At 43.6% G+C, this 19,122-nt stretch overlaps 1 protein-coding gene across 3 annotated transcripts in view; it reads right to left on the reverse strand.

Moving 5' to 3' along the window:
• Window positions 1-19,122, reverse strand: part of Entrep1 (endosomal transmembrane epsin interactor 1) — a 66,014-nt gene that overhangs the window by 34,337 nt on the left and 12,555 nt on the right. The window contains exon 1 of one of the 3 annotated variants that reach the window (XM_050160613.1): window positions 15,416-15,526. The exons of the other annotated variants lie outside the window; for them this stretch is intronic. Coding sequence (XP_050016570.1) covers window positions 15,416-15,511 — 96 coding nt within the window. The 5' untranslated portion in view covers window positions 15,512-15,526. Of the gene's footprint in view, window positions 1-15,415; window positions 15,527-19,122 lie in introns of those variants that run through there. 3 annotated transcript variants of the gene reach the window in all.

Below are 19,122 nucleotides of genomic sequence, written 5' to 3' on the forward strand. Positions count from 1 at the left end.
CTACACACACACACACATACACACACACAAGTAAAAATAAATCTTCAAAAAACAAAGTAGAGAACACAAATAATTAAAACTGAAATTTTGAAAAATTAAGAAAAAATTATGAAAGAAAAATGAAATCCAAAAGGACCTAGTTTATACTGGGCTATATGATTATCTGATGTTCAAGAAAGAAGGAGCAGTCAGGTGGTGGTGGCGGCACACCCCTTTAAGCCCAGCACTTGGCAGGCAGAGGCAGGCAGATCTCTCTGAGTTCAAGGTCAACCTGGTCTACAGAGTGAGTTCCAGAACATCCAGGGCTACAGAGAAACCCTGTCAGAAAAGAAAAGAAAAGAAAAGAAAAGAAAAGAAAAGAAAAGAAAAGAAAAGAAAAGAAAAGAAAAGAAAAGAAGAGGAGAGGAGAGGAAAGGAAAAAGAAAAGAAAAAATTAAAATGAAGGAAAGAAGCTAGATCAATCAGAGAAGGAAATAATCATGAAAATAGTGGAAAAAATAGTGCTTAAAAAATGCATCTTCAAATTAAGAGTTCACTGCCACTCTGGTTTCTCTTCAGGTCACATGAATCTTTCACCGACTATTCTGAAGTCATAGGAGAGAGCACGCTCACTGCTCACCTGGAGTGACCTTGACAACGCCAATGGGCTGTCAGAAACTTCAGATCAGGAGAAAGAAGTCAAGTCGACTCCACGCTCACTCAATGGACTACTTCAGACCTCTGCAAGGTGCTGACATTCTAGGTTTTATTTCAGTAGAAACTAAAACAAGTTCTGTCTGATACATCAGAAAACCTCAAAGGTGACGACAGTTCACGGCATTTCTATTTGTTAACCAGTTTTCTACCTACCCCCACCACTTTCTCTTAATGTTGAAGTGAATACTTAGTTTCTCAGATGACCTTTGAACAACTGTTCATTTTATATTTTCTTAGACATCATAATTTTATTTTTCTGAACATTAAATGATAGATATTAAGGTAGAGAAAGACTCTAAGAGTTTCTCCTCAGGAACAGACAGACCCTGAGAAGTAAGAAGTTTAACATCAAGTTTCTCCTCTATGTAAAAATAACAGGCGGAGGGGGGGATCAGGCAGTGACTCTAAAGTTTGGGCCAGAGGTTATTTTGAATGCAGGGTTCCATAGCCAGCCAAATCACGCAAGTAGAAGGGGAAGACAAAGTTACACCAAATAATCAGTCCCTGAGTGGATTCTCTTCCCTCACTACTTTCTAAACATTATTATCTGAGGATGTTCTCTGGCAAAATGAAAGAGGAATTCAGAAGAAAATAATACCTAGTATCTGAGAAACAATGTCTGTCATTTAAGATCATAACGAGAAGGCATACATGCTATCTACACAGACACCTAGAAAACAGCTAAGTCCAAACTAGAACAAAAAGTTGATGTTCCCAGGAAGACACAGGCTCGGGTATTTAAGCATTTGGTCCCTGCTTGATGTAGGAGACTGTAGGATATTTGGGAGGTGCGGCCTCGTTGGAGGATGTATATCACTTGGGGTGGGCTTTGAGGGTTCATAGACTAACCACACTTCCGGTTCACCCTTTGTGTTTGTGGCTAATGATGTGATCTCTCGGCTTCTCGTTCCTACTGCCATGCTTGTTGCTGGCTGTCACGTCACCCTGCCACCATGGGCTCTTATCCTGCAGGAGCCATAGGCCAAAATAAACTCTCGCCCTTAAGTGGCCTCTGGTCATGGTATTTTAACAAAGCAGAAGAAAAGTAATTACTAGAAGTCATGGTCCAAAACAGAAGCCAATGAAAATATGACATCTGCAGAGTGAAGAATAGACAAGAATATTAATGCGCTTTGGCTTGGCTGCTGAGAACACTGCTCGCCTGAGGGACACAGGATTGCATCTCCTGCTCTCTGCCCATCATGCTCCCAACCACAGGAAACAATGCTTACAATTGGGGCTTGAGAGAAACAGGTCACCTGTGCCTTCCCAGTGTTGGTGGCAGCCGCTCTGTGAGCTTTGCCACCTCGTCTGTTTAGATGAAATTCGGGGCTAGGCCCTTGACTTTCCTTCCAGTGCAAGATGAAAAATGAGCTCTGGTCACTTTAAGTCATAATTAACACTTAGGTCCTTAAGATGCCCATATTTGTGTCCCAGTGGTAGCTCGGGATTTCGTTTGAATTTTGGCTTTTCTCCTTGGCACTGGGCCCATGACTGTGGGAACTAAGCATGGCTGTGGGAATGGCATGGGGCAACTGCATGTCCTACTTCCTCTGTCTTTGTCTAGGTCTCAGCCTGCTGTGATCAATAATGTCTCATTATCAATCATCTAAGGATCTTCATCCGTCTTAGCACGGCTGCAGACACTCCACCAACGAAGCCCCTACAGGCTCCTCCGGGACACCTATTGCTGGACCATAGTCTCTCTGTCTTGGCATCAGCAGTGCAGGCCCAGCCTCCCTCACCTGTGGTCTCCCCACTCCTCCAGGGCCCTCACTTCACTCTCCTGCAGTTCTAGTCAGCCAGCTACAAGCAGTTTGCTAGAGCCCGGGCTGTGACTACACAGCTATTTCCCAACTGAAGCCACAGGGCATTCCAACCAGCCTTTTTTGGCACAAGGCTAGAACAGTCAAACACCAAGGGACCCATATCAGGTCTCCAAGTGCTTATCTCTAAGTACCCCCTGGGGGATGGGGAACTCATAATGCCACCACAATCCAGTAACTTCCTCCATAACATTTGTCTCTTTAAGCCTTAATCCTTTTATAGGCAGAGCAGGGGAGGTGGGGAGGTGAGGGGGTGAGGGAGAGCAGAGTTCAGCTAAGGACTGCAGAATGGGTTTTCAGTAACAGCTTTGCAAACCCTGCTTAGATTGTCAGAGACCTCTAGGATGCAGGAGAAACTGTATCTACCTCTCCTCAGGTGAATGGGAAACTATCTTCTCCTGGCTCCCTAGGACAGAACCATCCACATCGCGCACACACTGCAAGCACCATGGATGGATTTCTCTGTCGTAGAAGGGGTGTACAGGCAAGATCTGGATGGTGTAACAGCCTCGAAAAGCAAAACGTCTCCAGGAGAGCCCAGCTACCCTACCACAGCATGCCCTGAGTATTGTAACGCGACTGAGAAACAACAAAACCCTTAAAAACGGCCTTTATGAATATGATACAGTTCCTTAAGGAGGAGATAATAAATTCCTTAAAGAGATCTATGAAAATATAAACCAACAGTGAAAGGAAATGGAAAAAAAGTGCAGGACCAGAAAGTGGAAATAGAATTAATTAATAAAGAAAACTCAAGCTAAGGGGAATATGGAAATGAAAATTTTAGGAACTCGAACAGGAACCTCAGAGACAAGCCTCACCAATGGAATAAAAGAGATGGAAGAAAGAATCTCAGGTATTGATGACAAGATAGAAGAAGTGAATACCTCAGTCAAAGAAAATGTTAAATCTATTTATGCCCAAATACAAGGGCACCCTCATATGTAAAATAAACACTACTAAAGCTTAAATCACACACTATAGTGGGAGACTTCAACACCCCACTCTCACCACTGGACAGGTCGGTCAGACAGAAAGTTAACAAAGAAAAAAGGAAATAACAGATGTTATGACTCAAATAGAACATTCCATCCAAACACAAAAGAATATACCTTCTTCTCAGTACCTCATAAAACCTTCTCAAAAATTGAGCACATACTAAGTAACAAAGCAAACCTCAACAGATACAAAAAAGTTGGAATAATCCCATGTATCTTATCAGATCACCATAAATTAAAATTAGAATTCAACAGCAACACTAATTTCAGAAATCCCACAAATGGATTTTAAACATTTAAACATTGTTTAATGAAAATTAAACAATGCTCACCTGAATCATCAATGGGTCAAGGAAGAAATAAAGGAAGAAATTAAAGACAGATTAATTCTCAACAGAGGAATCTAAAATGGCTGAAAGACACTTAAGGAAATGTCCATCATCCTTAGCCATCAGAGAAATGCAAATCAAAACAACTCTGAGATTCTATTATACCTGTCAGGACGGCTAAGATCAAAAACACCAATGACAGCTTATGTTGGGGAGGATGTGGAACAAGGGGAACCCTCCTCCACTGCTAGTGGGAGTGCAAACTTGTACAGCTACTTTGGAAACCAATATGGTGGTTTCTCAGAAAATTGGGAATTTATCAACCTCAAGACCACTTTTGGGCATATACCCAAAGGATGCTCAATACCACAAGGACACTTGCTCAACTATGCTCATAGCAGTTTTATTCATAACCTGGAAACAACCTAGATGCCCCTCAACTGAAGAAGGGATAAAGAAAATGTGGTACATTTATACATATATATACTCGGTGAAGGAAAATGTATGGAACTAGACAAAAAAATCATCCTGAGTAAGGTAACGCAGATCCAGAAAGACAAACATGGAATGTACTCACTTATAAGTGGATATTAGCTGTAAAGTAAATAACCTTGCTACCATCCACAGATCCAGAGAGGCTAGGTAGCAAGGAGGACCCAAGAGGGGATGCATGGATCTCCTGGGGATAGGGAAATAGAAGAGATCTCACGGACGTAGTGGAAGTGGTTGGAGGTGGGACTGTGAGGAATACAGTTTGGGAGTGGACAGAGGTGGGGAATACTAAAAGAGATAACTGGAAAGGGGGCATTTCGAGGTCATGTAGAAACCTGGTGCACAGGAAACTACAAGGACGACCCCAGCTAAGACTCCTAGCAATAGTGGATGTGTAGCCTGAACTGGCCTTCTCTTGTGACCCAGCCGGCCTATCCACACAACCTTTTACCTACAGTCTGTCCTGCCAAAGAGAAGTAGAAAGGCAGGTGCTACGTAAGGAAGATGCGGAGATTTTGAAAATAGCCAACCAACAACTGGTACAACCACAGAGTAAGCCCACCCTCTTGACATTGCCTGGAGTGCCAGATCCAGAGGCTGGGTGTCCTGGAGACCTAGGGTAGAACCAAATATGATTGGAGGGGAAAAAATGTCAATGTACTGATACCTAACGATATTCTGCTATACTCATAAATTGCTGACTACCCCAACTGTCATCAGAGAGGCTTCATCCAGCAACTGATGGAAAAAGATGCAGCCCACAGCCAGGCATTGGGCCAAGCTCAGGGAATCCTGCTGAAGAGAGGAAGGGAGAGGCCAGGGGAGTCAAGGACATCACAAAAGAACCCACAGAAACAACTAACCTAAGCACATAGGAGCTCACAGAGCCTGGTCCCACAAGTCAGTGAGCCCGCATGGGACCAGCCTAGACCCTTTACATGTAAGGAACAGTTGGGTAGCTTGGTCTACTTGTGGGACCCCTAGTGGTGGGAACAGGGGCTGTCCCTAATGCTTTGGCTGGTTTCCAGGAACCTATTCCTCATAGTGGGTCGCATTGCCTACCTTAAAATAAGGGCAGAACTGAGTCCTGAGGTAACTTGATATGATTTATATGTTATAACTTTGTTGATATCCACAGAAGGTTTTCCCCTTTTCTGGATAGAAACAGAGGAAGAGTGGATTGAGGGAAGGAAATGAGAGGAGGGGAAACTGAGATCAGGATATAAAATAAATGAATAAATTTAATTAATAAAAAATGGGGTAACAATCTACACAGAATACTCAGAAGAGGAAACTCTGATGGCTGAGAAACACTAAAATGCTCAAATCCTTAGCCATCTTGGAAATGGAAGCCAAAAGTACTTTGAAATTGTATCCTTCACGTATCAGAATGGCTAAGATCAATTTTCAAAACTGACAGCTCATGCTGGCAAGGATGTGGAGTAAAGGGAACACTCATCCTTTGCTGATGAGAGTGCGACCTTGCACAATCACTATGAAAATCAGTGTGGCAGTTCCTCAGGAAAAGGGAACCAATCTACCTGGGGCATATACCTGAAGGATGCTTCATCCTACCACTGAGACACTTGCTCAACCATGTTCATTGCTGCTCTATTTCTAACAGCCAGGAACTGGAAACAACCTAGATGTCCCACAACAGAGGAATGATAAAGAAAATGTGTTACATTTACACAATGAAATATTTAGTACTCCACCATTAAAAAATAAAATCATGAAATTTGCAGGTAAATAGATGGAATGAGAAAAAAATTACCCTGAGTGAAGTGTCCGAGACCCAGAAAGACAAACATGGTATGTATTCACTTATATGTAGATGTTAGCAGCTAAGTCAATGATAACCACATAGGTTAGGTATAGAGCAAGGGACTAGTGGGGACAGGTAGATCTCGTTAGGAAAGAGAACTAGACAGTTATGAACGGATTGGGTGGGGTGGCAGGAATGGGAACCTCAAGTGGGGAAGAGGAGAGGAAAGGGGGATGAGAGGGAATACAGAGAGAGACAGCAAAAATTAAGGACATTTGAGGAGTAGTATACAAACCTAAAAATAATATAAGATTTCCAAAATATATATAAATATAAATACAAAGGTGATCTAACTGAAACAGCCAGACAATAAGGGAGACAGACCCTCAAATGGCCATCTCTTGTCACCAAATGAAGCTTCCAGTACCAGAACTGGGTTACATCTAATCGAGTTGTTGGTCAAAGGGGTCCGTCCCATGGAAACCCCCAAACAACCCCAGGCTATTGCCAAGACTATAAATTGCTCCTCACAAACTGATAACTAAAGACAGCACCTACACAACTTGTTGACCATAGGAAAGTTGAGCTGGTGACAACATGGTCCATCCATGATCTAGTGTTTTCTGTATAAGAACGTACTCTAAATATCACCAAAAGAAAAATGTGTTCACCGAACCAGCCACAAACATTTTGATCTAAAATGACGTCCCTGCTAGTGTAATGGTGACACAAGGCTTACATAAGGAACCAAGGTCTAATTTGACTTAGGGACATTTGACTTTGCCTTGTTCAGTCATTATCAGAGACGTTTCTTCCTATAATAGATGGGGGGAAAAATACAGAGACCCACAGCCACGAGAGTGAGAGACCTCAGAACACTCAGCCCTAAAAGTGATGTTGCCAGCAAATCCCTCCTCTCAGGGCTCAGGGAACCCCACAGAAGAGGAGGCAGAATGAGTGTTAGAGCCGGAGGGGATGGAGGACACCAAGAAAACAAGGCCTGGGGAAGCAACATGATCCAAGCTCACAGGAACTCACAGGGACTGTGGCAATGAGCACAGGTCCGCACCAGGTCCTCTGGGTACAAGCAATGGCTTCCAGGTCAATGTTTTTATGAGACTCCTGGGTATGTGAATGAGTGGGTCTCTGATTCCTGTGCCTGCTCTTGGGCTCCTTTCCTTCTGCTGGTGTTATACAATTTTGATGTGTTACTTGTTGTTTGGTTTTATTATTATCCCTTAGAAGCCTCGGTTTTCTAGTGAGATACAGAAAGGGAATGGATCTGGATGGGAAGGGAGGTAGGGAAGACCACAGGAGGTGCAAACGGCAGGCAAACTGTAATCAGGATACACTGTGTGAGGAAAAAAATCTATTCTCAATAAAAGGAAGAGACCATGAGGAGCTCTGCTCACCGGCTTGCTCCCTGCCTCACTTTCAGCGCTCTTTCTTACACCATCCAGGGACAGCTGTGTCATTGCCCACAGCTGGCCGGACCCTCCTAGAGAAATCACTAATCAAGAGAATACCTCAGTGACTTGCCTACAGGCCAATTTTAGGCACTTTTGCAGTTGAGATTCCCTCTGCCCAGATGACTCTAGTGTGTGTCCAGTGGATGCCACACATTTAGACTGATTTCCCCCTTATGCAATCCTCTGGAAACATCCAAGGATGTATCTCAATCTTCTAGGTGATTCTAAGCCCAGTTAAGTTGACAGTGAAGATTAAACATTGAATCCCCTGTTTAAAAGGCATTTTGTAAATTATACAATGTCACAGGAGTGCGGTGTGTTTGAAATACAGACAGATAAAATATTTACAGGCAGAGATAAAGGTCAAGTATATGGGACTTAATCTCAGAGAGGCAGTCTATCATGCCCAGGATTTCACAACTACTAAGGGGACTCAGTACAGACCTGGACCTCCAATAGCATGAGGAATATCACTAATACACACAATCCTTTCTCATCACTAAAGGGCTCTAACAGGCCCCCCGAGGCATCTTTGCGGTACAACTTCTTATCACAATCACCCAAGCCCTTACACTACTTATCCACCCTATCCCACCTAACCAAGGCACACAATGATACTGTCCAGTATCAACACCCCTGGAACTCCTTCTCCTCACAGAGTTACCATAAATGTTTAGTACTTTAAAGTAGATCTGCACTTGAATTTTAATATTTTAATATATAGTATATATATATATAAAGTTAATATTAAATTCATGAGGGGAAATCACTGCCATATAAAGCCAGAGTTCTTAATTATACTCCTAACAAGAGAAGCTAACTCAGCTTCTTAACTATGGAAGGCATTTCTTGCAAGGCTATCAGGTAGCTCGCAAAATCCACAAGAACCTGAGAAAGAGCCAAGGCTACTGAATTCTGGGATCTCTATCAAGGCCTTACAGGAAAATCAGGCCCCTTGGCACCAACCTTGGCACTTCTGCTGCCCTCCACTCACGGGTTCTGGAGTGTTCTGGCTGCTCCACGTGGGCATCAGCATTCTTTCCAGCGGGTGGCAGGGTCACAGCCTCATCCACAGGCTCTGCTCCTCAGAAGGGAAAATGTGTGGCCTTAGAGCCTCCACTGCAGGAGGGATGGCCTGTTTCTCACGGGACTCACTGATGTGGAGACACCAAGGCTAAGATGCTGAAGATGCTGCAAAGCCAAGGACTAAACTATGGGTAACTCTGTACAACACAGTGTTTCCAAAACAATTCAGAAAGTAAGTCTTCCCTCATTCCATCCCCAGTCTACCCCAGTTTCCTGAAAATCTTTTTAGAAAATGCCCATGCAAATGCAAGCATTTAAACTGATTCCCCAAGTAGTTAATGTTGTCAACTGGTTAAGACCTAGAATCCCTGAGGAGACAGACTTCTCGGCATGCCTGTGAGGCATCCTCTTGACTAAGTGTATTGAGATGGGGAGACCTCATCTAAATGTAGGTGACCCTTCCCTATGGCTGCTTCCTGACAGCAGACAGAAGGGGACCAGCTGCCTCAAGCTCCTGATGCCATCACTTCCCCAATATAATAAACTGGACCCTGGGAATGGGAACCAAATCAAACCCTCCCTCCTTGGGCTTCACTTGTTAGAGCAACACAGTGGGATGGGTCATTGGTTTTAGAAAAAAAAAAAGCCCACACAATGGCACTCTCTGTATTATGTGTAACTCCTCACAGACCAGTGACTTATATGAAGATGTCCTCCAACCCAAGTTGTTTCTCTTCTTGCCCCAAATCACTCAGAAGCTGCATGATGGTGGAAGTCACAAAATAATCCCACACTAGTTCAGAATTATGAATAATAAAGGGCTCTTTATTTAGGGGACACTTACAGATCACTGTCCTAGATAACAGTCCTCTGCAGGAACAAGGAACAGGAGCAGAGTCCAGCAGCCTTTACAGCTGCCTTAATAGTATAAGAGACCACGCCCAAGTGGGCTGGTATTTTAAAGGCTATTGGCTGAAGGAGCAGAAGGCGCTCCCACAGCAGCTGACTTCCCTCAAAGTCATTTCAGAAATAGCGACAGTCCATGAGACCCTAGAAGGCCAGGACAAGGGACTGGAAGGAGGTCTAGTTTGTCTGTCCTGCTCCAGCGCTGACTGTGTGGACATACCCGCTGGCCCAGCTACACCTGAAGGACAGTCAGGAACTCACATTCCAGGACCACCAGGCAGCACTCATCAGAACAGCCAAACTCCAGAAGCCTGCCTATATTTTACCTTCCAACGACAGTAGGTGTCTTCACTAAAACAGAATGGCACATGTGGGAGTGAGCTGGCTAGTGAAATCACCAGCTTACTCCACTAATATGAACGATGTAACAACTGGCTCTCAGGGAAACCTGTACAGACGACTAAAGCCCACATAAGCTCCTGCCCCTGAGTCAGCCAACTCTCATTTCAGACACTCCACTCTTGAGCTGCGTCTCAATCCCTGTCCCTCAGCTGACTAGTTCTGGGTTGGGCTATCCATTTCTGACAACAGTTTGAACATTACTAAAAATAACAAAAACAATCTAGCAGCTTCCTCTGGGTAACGCTTGGTTCTCACAAGCAAGGCTGTGAACCAATTATCCACGTATGTACCATGACTTAGCGGCTCACAGGTCAAGTTCTGTGTCCAGACCCTTCTCTGGCTAGCCAGCCCATAGCTCTTCTGACACATCCAGATTCTGGACAATCCCAAACCTTGGCTTGTAAAATTCATCTTGAGATAGCCCAACCACAACCCCAGCTAGAACCTTAAAATGACCCCTGTTTCCTCATCCTTTCTGAGATCTGCTGGCAAAGAAGCATTTCTCCTACTGAAGTAGATGAAAGAGACAAAGTGTTTGTGTTTGATCTACGGGCTCTCAGAGGATCAACCACGGTGGCCGAGACAAGAGGCTGCAGCAACACCGCTTGTGTGCTCCGTTCCATGCAGCTGTTATAAAACCTTAGCTCTGTGTCTCCAGGAGGTGTGTGATTGTTTTTTGGTCTGGTAGCTAATGCACATGAGTATTTATAGCAGAATTTGATGGAAGACTCCCTTTCGTTGGCTTAGCAGAACAGTTACCTCTAAGCTTCGATAATAACCTGGTGCTATCAAACCCTGCCTGATCGTTGGAATGCAGCCACACTGGCTTAGGTCACTGTGAAAAGCGGGGCACCGCCCGGATCTAGATTCCACCCAGGAAGTGACTGCAGGCCTCTTCCCCAGGGTCTTCCCCAGACACCACTCCCAAAGGTGATCGATCACAAAGAAAAGAAAAGCTCTATGGCCTGAACCCAGCAGCCTCAGCCAGGCCCAAGTGAGTCTGTAGTCACACAGCAAAGCAAGAGGTGGGCTCTCCTTGGAAGCTTCCTCATGATGATTTGTTATATAATATGCTTGCCCTGAATTCCATTTATCAATTCGATGTCAATGTGCATTTATACCTTTTCTTCATTATAATCCCGAGGGACAGCTGTATTCCCATTGTACAAGTGAGAGGCCTCAGTCCACCATTTCCTGGGCCACTTACTCGTTGAAAATAACAGGCCCCCGGGTGGTTGCGGCGCATGCCTTTAATCCCAGCACCCAGGAAGCAGAGGCAGGTGGATCTCTGTGAGTTCAAGGCCAGCCTGGTCTACAAGAGCTAGTCCCAGGACAGACTCCAAAAGCTACAGAGAAACCCTGTCTCAAAAAAAAAAAGAAAGGAAGGAAGGAAGGAAGGAAGGAAGGAAGGAAGGAAGGAAGGAAGGAAGAGGTCCAAGAAGCAAACGGGATCCTTCTGCTGCCTTTGTCATTATTGTCTGGATCTTTAAAAAATAAAATTTCCCAAGCTTTTGTCAGTCCAAGACTTAAAAGGAATTGTACAAACAAGAGTAAGAAAACGACTTATTTAATTTAGATTTCATGCCCAAAATAAGTCACTGTCAGCACAGAGGAGGTGTCCTCCATTTTGCTAACCAAAGAGGTTGTGAAACAGGACAATGGGAAGAACATGAAAGAAGGACCAGACCATGGCGGTTCTTTCTAATAATGTATCCTCTAACTGGGAAGTGGAGATGCCAGTTAGTCCCTCCGCTTTTCTACAAACCAGAGTGACATAAATCTCATGAGAATCTGTATGCTAAAGAACCTGGTAATTTTTTTTAATTCTTCTCTCATATGTTATATCCTGGCCACAGTTTACCCTCTTCTCCCAGCCCCTTCCCCCCCATCTCTCTGCTCCCCCAGATCCACTTCCTCGGTTTCCCTTCAGAAAAGGGCAAGTCTCCCAGGGATTTCACCCAAACATAGCATTAAAAGTTACAATAAGACTAGGTACACACCCTCTTATCAAGGCTGGACAAGGCAACCCAAAGGGTCCCAAAAGCAGGCAAAAGAGTCAGAGACTCCCCCACTTACCTGGAAAATTCTTAAGCATTACAGACATACAAGAATGTACCATTAATAATTTTGAAGAGAAAGAACACCTTACCTACCTACTCCGTGTGTGTGTGTGTGAGTGTGTGTGTGTGTGTGTGTGTGTGTGTGTGTGTGTGTGTGTGTTACAGTGTACTGGACTTAGAGCCTAGAGCCTAGTCAGTAAGCACTCTACCATAAGTTACCCAGGTTGGCCTCAAACTTGTGATCTTCCTGCCTCATCTCCCAAGAAGCTGAAATTTGAGCATCACCATACCCAGCTATGCGGACACTATGCAATAGAGGGAGGTGTTAGGAACACAACTCACTTGTTGAATACTTCCCTAGTGTGCATGAAAGCCAAGATTCAATGTCCAGCACCAAATAAAATCATGTATGGTGACACACGCCTATAGTCCCAGTGGCCAGAAAGTGAAGGCAGAAGGATCAAAAGTTTAAATTCATCTTTGGATACATTATATTCTATCTCAAAATGTCAACGAGAGAGAGCAGTGTATGATTACTGAATTACAACTTATTCAAAGGGAGCTTACGATGGTCTGTTGAAATGCCCATCCGAAATTAAAATATCATCAAAATAACTAGGGAAGGTTCTGGAAATCTCTAATAGTATATCATGAAGGACTCAAAATATTGTTCTAAGTTAAAACGCCTATTTTACAGACATATAAATTAAGAGATTCCCCCACAGGGACCTAATAATTAGTGGTAATGTGTCAGCATTAAATCAAAGGTTTTATGCACTGTGAAATAATAAGGGTTCATTCCAAATTATGTACAGCCACAAAACGCATTTGAATGAACTAGCCTAGGGCCAAAGCGCCTCAGAGCTCATCTGTCTCATGGAGAGAATCCTCACTTGCATGTGATGGATTACAGTTCTCCATGACATCAGGAGGTTCTTTGCATGGTGGCACACGCCTATCGTCCTAGTACCCAGAAAGTGAACACAGGAGGAACAGAAGTTTAAAGCCATCTTTGGATATATGATGCTCTATCTCAAAATGACAACAAGAAAGAAAAAGGAAGAAAGGAAGGAAGGAAAGGAGGGGTGGATGGAGGAAATGAAGGAGGGACAGAGGGAGGGATGGTGGAAAGGAGGGAGGGACCGAGGGAGTGAGGAAGGAGGATGACACAGCTCTTTCTAGCTTGCGGGTTAGTCAATGATCACTCTGAACAAGTATGTAAGCTTCCTATGATTCTCATAACAGATGAAGGGCCCCTGATCTCAATTGGCTTTCTGGAATAGAGCCCCTTCCTGAGCCTAACTTATTGAGTAAATGAAGGGAGGAATGTAGAACAGAAGCCATTCTGTTCTAACAACTATAATAACAAAGTTAGAGCAATAGAAAGGTCCTTTGAAATAGCCACTGTAGTTACCATCGCTTGTCCTTGGTGTGGGGTATGATCTAGGGGACCTCTGGAACCTGCTGGGCATGGTGGCACACACCTTTAATCCCAGTACTCAGGAAGAAGAAGCAGGCAGATTTCTGCTGAGTTCAAGGCAACTTAGTCTACATGATGAATTCCACGCATGTGGAGGTCAGAGGACAACCTGTAAGACTACATTCTGTCCTTCCACCAAGTGAATCCTGGGGATCAAACTCAGGCTGTCAGGCTTGAGCCGTGGCCTGGCCACAAGCCTTCATTTGGATCATTAAAGAACAGCATCCTTCTTACACCGCTTTGAAGGTCATACGCATCCTGTCTATTCCAAACTGACAAGAAAGGACCAACAGTCCCAATTAGCACTTCACAAGCAACCGAAGCTGTAGCAGTCAGCTGGGCGCCCATAACGCGGATCCTTACTAACACACCACCAACGGAAACCATGTCATTAAGACAGTTCCATTTACAGGACAATTTTTGAGACCATTTCTAGAACAGGGTCTGATTTTTAAACAACTACAAGACATTTTGGGTAAAATCCAACAGGGATAAACAGTAGAAAAATAAGAATACACTTTAAACGTGGGAAATGTTCGTCTTTTGTGGAAAAGTCTACTACACTACCACACAAAGGCACATGCCTGGCCCTACTGACAACTACAGTATTTAAGACCTATTTTCCAATATTATTATTGTACGGAACACGTGAGCACTCTTCCTTAAGAAGAGGAGTATTCAATAAGTGAAATGCTGGGTTCTTATGAAAGCCTGAGTTTGAAGGAACTGGGACACACTGACCCTCACTTGTTCAAGCTGATAAACAGCCTGAAGTAATCATGACGACCATCATGGGGAGGCTACACAAAGAACTGCTTCTGACACAGGGACACTCATGTGTTCTGGGCTAGTGTAGACACAACTGAAAATGAGGACAGGTGGCCTCACAAGGGACTGGACGTGGGCCAACCTTGCCCCAACCTACACAGGTCCCAAAAGCATATGAGCGAATTAGAACTGACCCTAGAGATGGAAGGGGCAAGTGGAGAGGCTCCTGTCCTTGTCAACCATCTCCTAGAGAGACAAAGGAGAAACCCTAAGCAGACTGCCTGCAGTGGTCTGGGACTAGGTCACTACACTCAGCTCTGGAGAACAGGAAGCAGTCTTTGGGGCAACCACTTCTTGAGGGTGTGACTGCTGAGCTGAGAGCCAAAGTGGGGGGTGGGGGGGGGCAGCCAAGCACCCGGCTAGAGGAAGAAAGACCCAAGGCAGACAGTGCCCAGTATGTGAACAACGGCTGAAGCCAAGAGGTGTCAAACCTGGGCAACAGAGCCCGGGTCTGCAAAACACTGCCCTAGCACGTGCACCGGAATAGACCCAAATTCCCAGCCCTGGGGCTCAGAGGCAGTAGCATGCAGAGAGCAAGGCAGCCTAGTTAAAGATGAAGTCGAAGGCTTGTCTGGGTAGCATGAGACCCTGGCTTGAAAAAAAAAAAAAAAAACGACGACAGAAGGTGCTAATGGAGCAGGCCTCTTCCCAGTGTTAGCCCTTGGCACATTCCAACACTCAGGAAGCAAGGGAGGAGGCCCGGCAACAAAGAAAGGAAGGAAAGAAAGGGGGAGGGTTGAAATATACACCAAGGGAGGGGGAAGTAAAGCCACTCCTAGTATCCCAAAGTTATCCCCTCAGTACAGAAGAAGCTATGTTCCACAAAGGCCAAGAGTTTTATCGCCCAGAGGAGGTGCCAGGAGTATTCCAGGCACATCTGACAAGCACTTCCGGTTTCTTTCTGCACACATTATTTTTATTTCTTAACATAATGTATTTAATGCAGGTTATGATAGCAAAAGTGTATGTGTGTGTCTGGTTGTGTGTACAATTGCTTGTTTGATAGAGGCTTTTTATTTTATTAACTCTGTGTGTGTGTGTGTGTCCGAGTGTGATGTGTGTGTGGCAGGAGGAGTGCTGGGAACTGAAGTTGAGTCCTCTGCAAGAAACACTAAGCCATCTCTCAGTCACTGGTCACCTTGTGAGAGGAGGTTCTGCAATGTAGCGTAGACAGGTCTTGAACGCTCCACAGTTCTGCCTCAGCCTCCTGAGTGCTGGTATTACAAGCATGCATCACCACACCTGGCTATAGCATTACATTAATAAGATTTGTGCAAACCCCAGGTTTTTCATGTAGCATAGTGACTTAATTTATTGGCTGGCAGACTCAGCATTGCCTAGTACAGTCCTAAAAAAAAAATCATTTGTTATAAGTTAATATTGATTGACGCTTTACAACTGGCCTAGGTGCTTGTTTCTGTGACAAAATGCTAACCAAAGGCAACATAAGAAGGAAAGGATTTATTTCAGTTTATGCTTCTCAGATCACACCCATCACTGAAGGAAGTCGGGGCGTGAACCTTTGCTCCTCATGTCTTGCTAAGCCTGCTTTCTATAGCACCCATGGCCACCTGCCCGGGGGTGGCACTGCCCAGAGTGAGCTTCCTTACCCATCATCAATCAGGAAAATGCCCAACACACATGCCTGCAGGACAACCTAATGAGGACATATTCTCAACTACAGTTTCCTCTTTCCAGATGTCACTTGCTTGTATCGAGTTGACAGAAACTAATTGGCAGAGTGACAGTCTTTACACGATCGTCTACCACTCTAATATGAAAGTCCAAATGCCCAACTATAAGATAAAAATTAATGATGCAATGGAAATACAATAGAAGGCTGTTTAGCAATAGTGGGAGACACATGGAGAAACAATATTAACTAATGCTAATTTGGAAAAACTGAACTGGCTCTCAGAGTTGTTTTAATTTGCATTTCTCTAATGGCTAAGAGTGTTGAGCATTTCCTTAGGTGTCTTTCATCCATCTGAAATTCCTCTGTTGAAAGTTATCTGTTTAGGTCTGTACCTCATTTTTTATTGGATTATTTGTCCTTTTAAAGTTCTTGAGTACTCTGTATTGGAGATCAGTCCTCTGTCCGATGTGGGGTTGGCAAAGATCTTTTCCCATTCTGTAGGCTGTCGTTTTTGTCTTGTTGACCATGTCCTTTGCTTTACAGAAGCTTCTCAGTTTTAGGAGGTCCCACTTATTAATTATTTCTCTCAGTGTCTGAGCTACTGGGGTTATATTTAGAAAAGGTCTCCTGTGCCAATGCATTCAAGTGTACTTCCCACTTTCTCTTCTATGAGGTTTAGTATGGTTGATTTTATGTTGAGGTCTTTGATCCATTTGGATTTGAGTTTTGTTCATGGTGATAGACATGAATCTATTTGCACTCATCTACATGTTGATATCCAGTTATGCCAGTACCATTTGTTGAATATGTTTTCTTTTTTCCATTTTATAATTTTAGCTTCCTTGTCAAAAATCAGATGTTTGCAGGTGTGTGGATTGATATCCAGTTCTTCGATTCTATTCCATTGGTCCTCCTGTTTGTTTTTATGTCAATATCAGGCTGTTTACATTACTGTAGCTCAAAACAGCTCTGAGATTTCATTTTACACCTGTTAGAATGGCCAAGATCAAAAACACTGATGACAACTTATGCTGGAGAGGATGTTGAGAAAGGGGAACACTCCTCCATTGCTGGTGGGAGTGCAAACTTGTACAGTCACTTTGGAAATCAGTATGGAGATTTCTCAGAAAATTAGGAAACAATCTACCTCAAGACCTAGCAATACCACTTTTAGGTATATACCCAAAGGGAGCTCAATTATACCATAAGGACATGTGCTCAACTTATGTTTATAGCCGCATTATTCATAATAGCCAGAACCTGAAAACAACCTAAATGCCCCTCAACCAAAGAATAGATAAAGAAAATGTGGTACATTTACACAATAGAGTACTGCTCAATGGTTAAAAAAATTTATGACATCTTGAAATTTGAAGGCAAATGGATGGATCTAGAAAAAAAAAACATATTGAGTAAGGTAACCCAGGACCAGAAAGACAAATATAATATGTACTCAATGTAAGTAGCTTTTAGACATAGAGCAAAGAAAAACCAGCCTACGATCCACAACCCTAAAGAACCTAGATAACAAAGTGGACCCTAAAAGAGACATACGTGGATCTAAATAGGAAGGAGAAAAAGACAAGATCTCCTGAGTAAATTAGGAGCACGGAGTTCATGGGAGAGGACAGAAGGGGAGAGGGGAGTAAGGAAGGAGGGCAGAGAAAAATGTATCACACAATAAAACAATAAAAAAAATTTAAAAACTGAAAGGGCAGAACATAAGATGGTATATACACACTGGTTACAATTGTTTCGGGTGTTTGCATGTTGTATGTCCTATGTGGTGTGTGTGTGTATGGTTCATATATGTGAATGTCAGTGTATGTGTTCATGTATATGCATATGGAAGCCACAGAAGGACAGTAAGGTCTTCCTCTATCACTTTTTGCCATAATGCCTTGACCAGGGAGGGTCTCTCACTGAATAGAAAGATCATCATTTTGGCAAGGTTGCCTGGGCAATGAGTCCACAGGATCTGCCTAAATCTGCCCCCCAATGTTGGGTTGCAGGCATGCACAGCCACGCCCCCCTTTTGTATGTGGGAACTAGATATTCAAAAACAGATCTTCACGCCATCTTCCACACCCCCACACTGGGTACAATAAATACCCTTCACAAAAAACTATAGATTTTTTTTGAACAATGATGAGAAATAGAGTAAAAAGGAGTTAAGGAAAATGACTTTTATTAAGGTCATTTTTACCTACACTTGTTAATGCCCAATAATGAACATATACGCCATCTTTCCAAATGATAGCAATTCAAGAACAAAAGCCTTCTAGTGTGTGTTTTCTTGAACTCTATTTAGGATACATGCTCATATTCTTTCCATCATTTGGAATTTTTAGAATACAAATACCAGGGGAGGTTTTTTTTCATTTGCTTTTTAAACTTGAGTATTTTAACAGTGATATAGAAAACTGTACTGCAAAAGTTGTTCCTCTAGCCAAATACAAACACAGAACACCATCCATCCAAAAATTTCCTGCAGAGACTAGTCCCAGACAGCTGCGGCAAACCATGCCTCAGCTATGAGCCATGGGCTCATCCAATACCTCTTTCCCTCCTGCCCTGCCTTCCAAACATATTAAATGCTACACTGGCAACTTAACTCCTTACAATTTTTAAAGGTGTTTCATTAAAGGCAATAAATGATGGAGTTATAAAATGTAGCCCATGTTACTTGAGGAGCTGAAAACATGTGGAGTTCAAGATTCTCAAAGCACTGTGGGGACCCATGACTCTGACACGTCTACTCCACTTCATGCTGCTTCACCATGGAGTCAAAGTATAAGTGGCTGCCCATGACCTAGCCTGTACGACTCTTGGGGCTGGAAAGATAGTCCGTATAATGCTTGTTATGAAAGCAGGAGGACCTCAGTTTGGTCCCTAGAACTCAGGTAAAAAAGGCTGTCATGATAGCATATGCTGGAGTAGGAAGACGGGAGGGTACCTAGCTCTCACTGACCAGCCACTCTGGCCTAATTAGTCAGCTCCAGGTTCTGTGAGAGACGGTCCCAAAGTAGACAAGAGCTCTTGAGGATGCCAAGAAGGTTGTACTATAACCTCCATCACACACATATAAAGCAAACCTTTTTTTTTTTGGAGGGGAGGGGGGTTGAGACAGGGTTTCTCTGTGTAGCTTTGGAACCTGTCCTGGAACTCACTCTGTAGACCAGACTGACCTTGAACTCACAGAGATCCAC

The sequence above is a fragment of the Alexandromys fortis genome, unplaced genomic scaffold (assembly GCF_014885135.2).
Source record: "Alexandromys fortis isolate MF-2015 unplaced genomic scaffold, M_Fortis_MF-2015_v1.1 scaffold_10, whole genome shotgun sequence".
NCBI lineage: Eukaryota > Metazoa > Chordata > Mammalia > Rodentia > Cricetidae > Alexandromys > Alexandromys fortis.